This window comes from Ailuropoda melanoleuca, chromosome 11 (assembly GCF_002007445.2).
Source record: "Ailuropoda melanoleuca isolate Jingjing chromosome 11, ASM200744v2, whole genome shotgun sequence".
NCBI classification, from domain to species: domain Eukaryota; kingdom Metazoa; phylum Chordata; class Mammalia; order Carnivora; family Ursidae; genus Ailuropoda; species Ailuropoda melanoleuca.
This window is the reverse complement of record NC_048228.1, coordinates 51,679,069-51,691,663: the sequence shown is the minus strand read 5'-3', so window position 1 is coordinate 51,691,663 and position 12,595 is coordinate 51,679,069. Positions and strand designations below refer to the sequence as shown.

The 12,595-nt window shown below is 37.1% G+C and overlaps 1 protein-coding gene across 1 annotated transcript in view; it reads right to left on the bottom strand.

The window, feature by feature from the left end:
• Positions 1-492: 492 nt before the first annotated feature.
• Positions 493-12,595, bottom strand: part of CDKL2 (cyclin dependent kinase like 2) — a 36,676-nt gene continuing 24,573 nt past the window's right edge. Inside the window, exons 11-14 of the mRNA XM_002919157.4 lie at positions 10,415-10,538; positions 10,065-10,171; positions 3,879-3,967; positions 493-2,571 (exon numbers count right to left, since the gene is read on the bottom strand). Of these exons, the coding sequence (XP_002919203.1) occupies positions 3,902-3,967; positions 10,065-10,171; positions 10,415-10,538 (297 nt within the window). The 3' untranslated portion in view covers positions 493-2,571; positions 3,879-3,901. The remainder of the gene's footprint in view (positions 2,572-3,878; positions 3,968-10,064; positions 10,172-10,414; positions 10,539-12,595) is intronic.

Sequence of the window (12,595 nt, the reverse complement as noted above, 5' to 3'; positions counted from 1 at the left end):
TGGATGGGTCTAGGGAGTAGTATTAGTTAAGCGAAAAAAGCCTGTCAGAGAAAGACAAATACCGTATGATTTCACTCACGTGGAATTTAAGAAACAAAACAAACAAACAAAGGGAGAAAAAAAGACCCAAAAACAGACCCTTAAATTGAGAACAAATAGAGGGTTATCAAAGGGGAGGTGAATGGTGAAATGGGGGAGGGGGTGAAATAGGTGAAGGGGATTAAAAGTACACTTACCGTGATGAGCACTGAGTTGTTGAGCATAGAGTTGTTGAATCACTATACTGTACACTTGAAACTAACACAACACTATGTTAACTACACTGGAATTAAAATTAAAGACTTAATTAGAAAAAGACAACTTGCCACCCCTGTATCCAAAGTTTCCAAAAGAGAATTAACAGATTATTTCAAGTTTATTTGTTAAATTCCATATGTTATATACATTATTTGTATTCTCTTAAATAAATGCAAATGAAACCATCTATGGAGCTCAGTAAGATATAATATTTATTAACTGTAAAACATACAACCACACAGCAAGCCCATTTCCCCCCACCAAGACATACATATATTTCCTATTAGGTTTAATCATATCCTTGTAAAGAGAGCAAAGTAATCTTAAACTAAAAGAATTATTTTTGGTTCGGTAACTATAGCCTCAGTTTGCAAAATCTTCTTTTTCAGATAGTTCTGCAAGGTTCTAACCAGATGTGACCCTCGAGTCTCAACTTGCACTTACAGTAAATTATATTTAGTTCCTTAATTCTAAAGTTCACAAAATGTTTTAACAGGCAAAAGATACCAAAAGCAAATATAGAAATGAAAAGGTAATTAATCCTAGATCCTCAGACATTGAGGTGATATGTTCACACTGATAGTTAGATAAAAATAACATCAAAATAAGCTGTAAAGACACTTGGCTTTTAAGCATTGTCTGCTTCACACCCTGTACAGTCTGTTGGCAATACTTTTTAAAGTAAAAATAAAATTATATCTCAATGTGAAGTATATTAATGCCTACACATTAATTTTGCCTAGCATGTTAGTCGTACAAATCTGTCAAACATCTGTTCAGAGGTTAAAAATCAAGACCGAATTTTAATTGAACCACCTATAGACTTCTACATTGGAATCCCTCAATTTGCCACCTCCTGAATGTCCTGCTCTTTTGAGGACCACGTATCTAAAGTCAGAATTTCAATATTAAGCTCCACAGAGTAATACAGAAAAGTGCTAGTTAAATTCTTGGGCTAAATTCCAGTCAGCGCCTTTTGGAAAAAAAACAACACATTGTTAACTGGTTAAGGCAAAAAACCCACACAAATTCTGGTCCCCTTAACAACCATTCTCTAAAACAATAAATGCAGAGTATGACCAGCAAACGAGAAACCAAAAACCTAGAGCCAAACCGGCTTAAGCTTCCCACCTGAAAGTCATGGACTGGGGCACGAGAAAAGATGTGTGGACTCTAAGTAGATAGTTTTACCCATTAATGAAGAACTTTTGGGAAGGCCAAAGTGTTTGAGGAAACAAGAAGACAGCAACACCTCCCTGTTCTGTCTGCTATCACCCTCAAACCATCAGTAGACAGGAATGAAATCCGTTAACAGTGGACATTTCCTTCCCAAAGCCTATTCGGGGGGAGTTCAACAATAACTGGTCAAGAGAAAAGTAGTCAGTCCAAGTAGGTCGGTAAGCCAGCTTCCCATCTCCTAATTTTATATGTATATACTTCCTTGCTCAATGACAAGCACAGTCCTCAACTTGAAGGTATACCTACAAAATTCTCCTTCACCATTCTTATTTCAATCCTGTTCCGGCACGCAGGAACACTGGCACCACAATCTTATAATACAGAGGACTATCTAAGGTCAGAGTCATACTAAATGATTAGACATAAAAGGTTTCTTTGAGAAATTTGCATTAGTGTGGTTCTTAGAAGATAGCAGAGGCCAGATTCCCATAATACAATGATCAAACAACAACAATAATCACAGAAACCAAAGACATACATCTATCCATAGAGAGCAATTACATCTCCTTAAAGCTGAGAAAGAAGCAAGCTTTTTAAATGTATATTTATAGTTAAATTAGCGTAAAGGAAACATTTTCTCTTACTGATCCTAGTTTTTAATCACCTACCTCCACTAAACCCATTCCTAAATAAATGTACACATTAATACAGATAACACAGAAAGTTCATATAACATGACCATTATAATGTTTCTTTCTCCCTTTTTAAACTCATTTTAAGTCTTGGGTAATTTTAAATGCACAATCTACTAATAGTAAATACACATTCATGTAACAAGAACCATATCACTATTCTTCCATTGGATATATCTTGAAATAGCAACAGTGAATTTGAAAGGTGACAGGAGGGCAGTCAGGGAGGGACTTATTCAATCTTCCTTGGAAACACTTGGAAGTTTTTGTCTTTTTTCTTCTGCAAGGTCTTCCTCAGAAAATGTAGGCAGTTCAGAAGTAAAGGACAAAACCATGAATCTCTCTTCGTAGGATATCAGCAGTTTGTTGCAAGAGGATGTCATCTCAAGGGCGACAGCAGCATCTAAAATCACAGGGGAACATATGCCCAAATGGTTTACATAAAATCTTTCTAGAAATGGATTTCTATCTCATTTGCTTTCTCACATTGAATATAATTATAATATTGTAAGTATTACACAGTCCAAGAAAACTTTAGACCATATATATCAAAAACAAGATTTTAAAGACAATCTTTAGGACAATTATGAACTGAAATTGTCATGTATAGCATATCATCTCCTTTTATGTAAATAATAACTAGTTTTGACAAAACAGATCCAAGTTTCACAGAGGCTACAGTTTATACAGTTTGTGTAATGAGTGCACTGCAAAGACTTCTCCCAGGGCCTTGGAAGAGGGACCTGTACCAGTGAGGAATTAAAACTTAAGACTTGTTCACTTCATAGTAAATTCACATATGATGTCACAGACATTCAAAATGCTCTGTGGAGGTTAACAGATTAATTCAACAACACACTGATGAGAATGTGGGGTTTTATTATCATCACATTTTACAGAGTTAATAGGTACTAAACATTGGATGACTTGTCACACAGTAAATTACCACTCAAAAGGTCTGATTTTTGTTTTTCGTTTTTTTAGTACTAAACAGTTATACTTCAAAGGAAGGCAATCCTGTTACCATTTAAAATTGACCTTTAATTTTTCAAATCACTGTTGGTGCCTAGTCACTTAAGTTATTTATTCTTTTTTTCTTTAAAAACTAATGTGTAACATGTATTTATCCTGTGAGTAGGTCCACAGTGGGGTGGAAACATGTTCCAGGGGCCCTGTTTTCACTGTGGTGACACATGGTACAGGCCTGAGGCTTGCAGGGCCCTTTTTACTGTGGTGTAGCAACAGGATAATGATAAAGTCCATTAGAAGCAAAAAATTAAAAATTAAAATTAAAATAAATAAAAGGAAGGCAATCATCTAGTATAGTGCTGATCCCTCTGTATCGGGAAAAAAGATTACCAAGCAATCATTTTGTCTTTCTTGCTTTAAAAGCCCAAAGGGACAAATGACTGATAAGGGAGATAAGTATATATCCTTCCACAGCACTTGTCACCGTAAATTCACAATACCATATCCAATAAAATGCAGGAGATTAGTTTAAGAGCAAGAGATGCAAGCGCTATGAAAAGGGATTCATCCCAGAGACAAATGCCACTTCTGTTTTTTTAAGTGGCTCAACTCTCTCTGAGAGGAGTTCTCATGGAACCAATCACTGGAGAACGTTTTAGCTGCAGAATTTGAACTTCAGCAAGCTACAAAATATTTCTGATGGAAGGTTACTTTGCTTTAAGTATGAGAAACCAGACATACCCAGTTCAGAACCAAAATGACTCTCAGTGCTGGTATTCCATCCGACGCAAATCGGCCTCTGAATCATCTGACAGGGGAGATCCTGGTACCTGTAAGTTAATAATCGAGCATTATAGATTCTCAATAATTGTAAAAGTCCCACTCCTCTGAAAACCCCAATTCTTGTTGTTCAAATACCAGATGTTTAGAATTAACGATTCATAGCTTAAGCTGCTGGCACAGAAGAGGATGATGAAGTAAAGAGATGCTATTCTTTGACCTCTTTGTTGATCCATAGGTTACAAGATATTTCTGATGGGCCGATGTAGTACAAACCCACCACAACCCACCTCTCCTACTTATTACCAAACAAATAAAACCCTTTAGGAAAAATATAAAAAACAACTGAAGATTAAGGAGAGGAGTCAAAAGCTAGCAATGTGATCCTTCATGTGGGGGTAAATTTCCAACTTTGTTTTTCACTCCTGTGCCTTTGCCCAAAAGGCAGGCCCTAGTCTCAGAGTAATGAAGAAGTACAAGAGGTCAGAAGTCTGAAAGAAACTCCCTTGTTATCGCAGAGAAACCAGGAAAAAGGGTCCCTGCAGGCCAGAAAGTTTAGGGGGTGAGGGGGATGGTCCTGGAGGGAAGACAGTTAGGGGAGGTGACCTCTAATTCTGTGTATAGACCCACAGGAGTCTCAGCCCAGTTCCTGAAGCATGCATGCATGGGGTAGCCCCACCAGCACAGCAAAGGCTTGGGAGAACTGAACTGAGATTTGAATTACCTGCCAAGTGTCCAGCTAACCCCTGAGCCACATAAGCACAGGACAGATGCAAGCTAGGATATAAAGATTTAGAGAACTGAGATTTGAACCACGTTTCACAGGAGATAAGGCAGAATTTACAGTGTGAACAAAACTTGGATGACTGCCTGCTAAAACAAAAATTCCAACATTCTCCAGAGGAATATAAAGGATTATAACAGGACCCAAAGGCTACACAACACTACATTCACAGTTTCCAAGATACAATCAAAATCATTGGCCATAAAAAGATACAGCGGAGCGCCTGAGTGGCTGTCAGTTAAGCATCTGCCTTCGGCTCAGGTCATGATCCCTGGGTCCGGGGATCAAGCCCCTCGTCCTTGCCAGGCTCTCTGCTCAGCAGGGAGCCTGCTTCTCCCTCTCCCTCTGTTTGCCACTCCCCTTGCTTGTGCTCTCTCTCTCTGCCAAATAAACTTTAAAAATCTTAATAAAAAAAAAAAAAGATCCAGGAAAGTATGATCAATTCTCATGGGAAAAGGTAATCAACAGATTCCAATTCTGAGATGGCCCAGATGTTGGGACTTTATAAACTTAGGTAAGTTATATAGATAGATCGGGAGAGAGAGAGAGAGAGAAACAGACTTTAAAGAAGTAATATAACTATGTTACATGAGGTAAAACAAAATATACTTAAAATGAATGAAGAAACAGGAATTCCTAGCAGAGAAATAGAAGCCCTAAAAAAGAACCAAGTAGAGATTTTAGGACTTAAAAATACAGTATCTGAAATTTGATAGAAGAGGTGAGTTTATAAATCAAGAAGCTCAGCAAATGCCAAACAATATTCATTCAAAGAAAACTATGCTTAGATGCACCACATCCAAACTAATGAACACAAAAAGATAAAGATAAAATCTTAAAAGCAGCTAGACAGGGGCGCCTGGGTAGCGCAGTCCTTAAGCGTCTGCATTCGGCCCAGGGCGTGATCCCGGCGTTCCGGGGATCGAGTCCCACATCAGGCTCCCTGCTCCGCTGGGAGCCTGCTTCTTCCTCTCCCACTCCCCTGCTGTGTTCCCTCTCTCGCTGGCTGTCTCTGTCACATAAATAAATAAAATCTTAAAAAAAAAAAAAAAGCAGCTAGACAAAAATGAAACATTACATACAGGTGAACAATTCAAATGCCTTAAAATGTCTCACCAAAAATCGGACAGATCAGAAGATAAAGGAATGATGTCTTTATAGCCCTGGAAGAAAAAATTTTAAAAAGCAACCTACCAACTTAAATTCTTTATCTGGTGAAAATATATTTAAGGAATGGGGGCAAAATAAAGTAATTATCAAATGAAGTGTTTGTCACTCATCAGACCTGCTCTGGAAGAAATGCTAACGAAAGTTTTTCAAGCTAAAGAAACATGATACCGGGGCGCCTGGGTGGCACAGCGGTTAAGCGTCTGCCTTCAGCTCAGGGGGTGATCCCGGCAGTCTGGGATCGAGCCCCACATCAGGCTCTTCCGCTATGAGCCTGCTTCTTCCTCTCCCACTCCCCCTGCTTGTGTTCCCTCTCGCTGGCTGTCTCTATCTCTGTCAAATAAATAAATAAAATCTTTAAAAAAAAAAAAAAGAAACATGATACCAAAAAACAAAACTGTAATCTTTACGAAAGAAGGTAAGAACAACAGAAATGGTAAGTGGTTAGGTAAATTTGGAAGACTACTTTTTTCCCTAAATTGCTTAAAATATTTATGACTGTTTAGAGCAAAATGGATGATCTAGTACAGTTTTCAATGTATGTAAATAAAAGACATATAATTCTATATAAAGTCCCGGTTGGAGCAAAAGGAAATATGTTGCAAGTTTTCTACATTTTATAAGTGGTATAATATTTAGGCACACTGTGAAAGATTAGCTATGTATATTGCAAAGCCTAGAGCAATCACTAAAAAAAATCATACTAAGAAATATCCCCAAAAAGCCAATACTAAAAATATTCAAATGCAAAAGAAGACTGCAAAGGGAAAAAAAAGGAACAAACCAAAAAAATGAGCACTATAAAGAGCTAGATCTTATATCTATATGATATATATCATATATATCATATAGATCTTCATATCTATGTAATATATATTGCTAGATCCAGATATACCAACAATCAGATTAAATGTTAATGGCCTAAGTATTCACTAGCAGGCAGAATTCTAAAGCTATCCCCCTAAGATTCCTGTCCCTGCTTAGTCAATCAAACTAATTTAGCTCCTGCTATGAAGCAGCCTTGCCATGGAATTAATGTTACTAATCAGCTGACCCTCAGATAGAAAGATTATCCTGGCAGGCCCAGTGTAGACCTGGTAAGCCGATCACGGGCACTCTTAAAAGCAGAAGAGTAAGTCAGAGATGAGGCAGAAGGGGAGGCAAGAGAGGGTCAAAGAGTAAGAAGGACTTGACCACTCTTTCTAGCTTTGTGGATGGAGAGGTAGGCCACAAGCCAATGAATGTGGGTAGCCTTTAGCAGCTGACACAACCCCCAGGGGTCAGCCAGCAAAGAAACAGGGACCTCAGTCCCACAAACTCATGGAGCTAAATTCTGCCAACAATCTGAGTGGGCCCGGAAACAGCTTCTCCCCTAGAGCCTCCAGAAAGAAATGCAGCCCTGCTGACATCTTGATTTCGACCTGTGAGACTCAGGGAGAGAAGCAGCTGTGCCCTGGGCTTCTGACCCATGGCAACTGTTAGATAATAAATATTTTAAGTCATAGTAGTTTATCAGCATTAGTAGAACACTAATACATATATCAGTTAAAAGAATCGAACTGACAGAATGGATACAAAAGAAAGAACCTACTTACAGGAAACACTGTAAATTTTAAAAACAGATTGTATGAAAGTAAGAAGATATACCATGGAAACAAATAAGTATAAGTAGGCTGGAGCGGCTATCTTAATCTCAGATAAAATTGACTTTGTGTCACAGAGCACTACAAGAGATAAAGAGAGACATTTCATAATGATAAGAGGAACAGTGTATCAGGAAAACAAAAACAATTATAAGAGTATATGTACCTAATAAAAGAGATTTAAAATACATGAACAAAAATAAACAGATATAAGAGAAAAATAACTCCATAGTCAGTAAAAGATTTTGACAGCACTCTTTCAGGAACTGATAAGACCAAACAAACAAACCAAAAAATCATTAAGGAAACAGAAGATCTGAAGAACACTATCAACCACTTTAATCTAATTTCACATTTACAGTAGGCTATGTCCAAAAACTGAAGGATATACATTATTCTCAAGGGAACGGGTTCATTCACCAAGATAATCTAGACCATATGCTGGGTCATAAAACAGATCTCAATGAATCTAAAACAATCAAAAGCATACACAGGATATTCTCTGACCGTATGGAATTAAATTATAAATCAATAATAATAAAATACTAGGGAAACCTCAAATATCTAACTCTAAAACAACACATTTCTAAATAATTGCTGGGTTAAATAAGAAATTACAAGGGAACTAAGAAAATGTTCGGACTGAGTACAGTGAAAATACAATGTATGAAAATTTATGGGATGAAGCTTAAACTGCTTAGAGAAAAAAATGGGTAGCTATGTGCATAGAAAAGTGCATACCATGTGGAAGTATGTAGGAAGTGGTCGAGTGGAGACAGATTCCATGGATTATGCCATACTTTACTTACACAAATCTATCTTACAGATGTTCCAGAAGTCTATAAAAATAGACTTTTATAAATGTGAAAATGTCTGTGTTAGGCACAGAAACAAAATGTAGCTCAATGTACTGATCCATACCATGAAGGGTGCAGGCAAGTCACGGCTGGGCCAGAAAGCCTCTTCCTTCAGTGTCCTGTTGTTTCTCTTCCCATTCAGATTTTCCACACACAAATTCATCTTATTTTGGTGTTAATTTGTGTTTTTCACTACACCTACTTTCACCTTTAGTGTATTTTAAATACAACTGGGAAATGAACAAGTAAATTAAGGATAAAAATGCAGAACCAGTTTATAAATATAAGAGGGTTAGTTCAAAGGAACAAATAAAAATTTAGACGTATGAAGGCCGCCAAAGCCTTTCTTCCATTTCATGAAACTAGATTTGGATATGTGATCCCTGAAGAGTGGTTTTGAACAATAGTACGCTCACAGAAAGAAAGTGAAAAATTCTGCACCTTTAATATCCACATTAAATTTAAGTTTAGAAGTATACAAGGAATTTATTGAGACTCTGTAGTTCCTAAAAGTAAAATGTGTTACGGTAATTAATCTTCACACAGCAAGAATTTGTTTAGTTTTGTTTGTGTTGCTGCAGAAATTGTTAGCAGGAGATAAGGCAAAGTAATAGCAGTCAATAAACCTGGTTCTCAGTATCACTGGGTAACTGCCTCTGTAATTTGTTACCCTCAACAATATTATTCCCCTTGTTTGTAGAGCTCTACAAAATTATTTAAGGAGTAGTAGTAGAAAAAAGCATCCACATAGATACAGAGGCAACATACAGATGCTGTCTAGGAAACAGAAATGCTTTAATAATGAGGATGGAGAATTAAATCCCAAAACAAAAGTTGTCCAGCATCAAGGAGAAGTGAGAAACCTGTAAATCCAATGATACATATCCAAAGTTTATAACTAGCTATGGTTGGCTCAGGAAATTTAAAAGTCTGCCAGTTTTCTTAATGTGAAAATGAGTGATACAACTGTTGTTGAAGCAGCAGAAATGTAAGTCTTCTGAAGAATTAAGAGAAATTATAGAAAAATACTTATATATGGAAGAACCAGTCTTTTTTTTTTTTTTTAAGATTTTATTTTTATTTATTCGACAGAGAGAGAGACAGCCAGCGAGAGAGGGAACACAAGCAGGGGGAGTGGGAGAGGAAGAAGCAGGCTCATAGCAGAAGAGCCTGATGTGGGGGCTCGATCCCATAACGCCGGGATCACGCCCTGAGCTGAAGGCAGAGGCTTAACCGCTGTGCCACCCAGGCGCCCCGGAAGAACCAGTCTTTAACATGCATGGAGTAGATTGTCTTAGGGGAAAATGTCAAATAGATGATATATTTAAAAAAAATAAAACCAATTCAAGGAGTGAAATATGGGTTATAACATTGGGGTTAATGCAGTGAAATACTATAAATTACCACAAAAGTTATATAAAAGCCATAGCTAAGTTGCATACACACACACATACACACATGCATGCATATTTTATCTATAAAAAACTGATGACTGTAAGCTGGAAAATGTCTATATAAATATACATGTAATAAAGGTACTAAGTGCAATGAACAATAAGAAAAAAATTAACAAACAAAATGGTATATATCCCACCAGTAAACATGCCCAGCCCTTAAGAGCAAACATCCCTAAGCGACTTTAATAAGGAAGTATGAGACCCAAGTTCTACCCAACCAAGAGAGAGGATTTTTGTACCTGATGTAATGCGATATTGGGCGTGTGCAAGTCAATAGTGGCCAGGGAAGGAATTCGAGATTCTGAGAGATTTTTGTTCTCTTTCTTTATTAATCTGGAATTTCGAGCTAAATAAAAATAACCATAAACACAGTGAAAAAATTAGACATTATTTTTAGTTTTTCCACATTCTGTATCTGTCCCTCAGTATGTACTCAGTGTACATATTTACTTACATAAGTCTGTACATATTTACAGAAATATGTGAAGTTACTCTAATTTTTATTTTTAATATTATGTTAGTTTATTTAACATACATTTTCAATAATGTGTACAAAAAGGCTGAAAAAGTGAAAGCATTATAAACATACCTATGCCTTCTAAGGCTCTTAGTTCAGGGAGATGATTATAGTTTAGTTCAGGCAAGCGGACATCTGTCTTGGAGTATTCTCTTTTTTTCTTACTTGCCTGAAGTAGGCTCTTTTCACTAGTGACCTAATATCAGAATGATTAACACAAGTTAATTAGCTTCCAGGGAAGCTTGGCTTGCCCCTTTTGTAACTAATATATTGATATCCTAAACTTTAGGAATTTAACAACAACACAAAACTTCAGGAGTCCTGCAATGAGCTTTTGAGTACCTTTATTTGGATGTTGCTGCTTGTTCTTTGAATACAGTAAGTGCTAAGGCTCTTGGGTTAAATCAGTTATAAAATAAAATAATTAGTTCAAAAAAAGGTACAAAAAATAATGAGTTCAAACTACTAGATTTACATATTCAAAGAGTGACAAATAAGATATATAAGAGATGTTTATAATAATACATTATTCACATCTCAGAATTAGAGCATGAGGCAGGGGAGAGGGGTATTGGTCTTCAACCTAGATGTTGAAGAAAGTTTAGGCTTAACTCTGCCTCCATTAATTTTCATCAAGAAAAGACTCAAGTGTGTCTTCTCCCCACTAATCTCTACCTCCTCTCTTGACTGCCTCTTAAAAATAAGGATAAACGGAAATAAGATCTAAAATTAACAGCCAGCCTTGATTACGCAATGCCTGAAAGAAGGCCGACATCAATTCCAGCAACGTGGTATTAAGCCAGCTACCCTGAAAAGCCTTGCTGATCAAAGTAATCTTCCAAAGCAGACCAAGAATGTAAAACACAAAAATATCTACAAAGAAATCAGTAGGGTGTGAAAAAAAGGGAAGTACTATCATTATAGAAATTGTGGGTCAAGAATAATGAAAAGAAAAACAAATGTAATGCCCAAATCATGAGAGATATGAAAAGAAGGCTATATTTTTTCAGCCTGAGGATAATGAGAAGGGCAGAGGAGGGAAATCTGGGAGAATACTCCTTTGGGAATACATCCACACCTCCCACTCCCTGGCAGAAGAATTCATTCACCACATTCCTTAAGCATCTTCTATGTGCTAGACACTGTTCTAGGTATGAGGTAGGGCTGTAAGGAAACAAACAAACAAAGCACATATTCCTGCCTTGGAAACTTATATTGTAGTTGGGGGAGAGAGACAATATACAAATAAGCGAATATAGAGGCTGTTAGGTTATGCAATGGGAAAAAATTAAGCAAGGAGAGAGGATAAAGAGTAACGGGAGACAAAATGAGTTCAAATATTAGGGAAGACCTCACAATAAGGTTTCATGTAAGCCAAGGAGTAGAAAGAGCAAATTCTTTGGATTATCTGGGGAAAGAATATTCTAAAGCAGAGGAAATAAGTGCAAAAGCCCAAATGTAGGAGCATGTCTGGTCACGTTCAAGGAATACAATGAAATCAGGGTGTTGGAATAGATTGATCAAGAATGAGATTAGTTGGGGGGCGCCTGGGTGTCTCAGTTTTTAAGCGTCTGCCTTCAGCTCAGGGCGTGATCCCAGTGTTCTGGGATGGAGCCCCACATCAGGCTCCACCACTGGGAGCTTGCTTCTTCCTCTCCCACTCCCCCTACTTGTGTTCCCTCTCTTGCTGGCTGTCTCCCTCTCTCTCTGTCAAGTATATAAATAAATAAAATCTTTAAAAAAAAAAAAAGAATGAGATTAGTTGGGATGGAATAAAGGGCCAGGGAAGTGGGTCAATCAGGGACTTACAGGCGCTGTTAAGGACTTTGATCTTTACTCAGAGATGACAAGCCAATGGAGGGTTTTGAATGGAAGAATAATGATAATTTAAGTTAACTTTAAAAAGAAGCATTCTGGCAGTTATGTTGAGCATAACACTCCTCTGAATCTTCAGAAGACCTCTGAACCTTGTATATGCTTCCACTATTATAATCTGACACTGTTTGAATTTGTTGATCCTATACTAGACCATGAGCTCCCTGAAGAGAGGGATTTGATTTATTGATCTCCAGTGTCTCATACATAATACATAATCAATAAATATTTGTAAATGAATACATAGAATACTTTCACCAAAAATCTGGCATGAGTGAGGTATAACACTTCATCTAGTCACCTAGTCTACAAAAGAACTGATCACCAAGTATTAAGTTAAGAAAATTTACTGTTACCAAAAAAATTAAAGCAGATGTC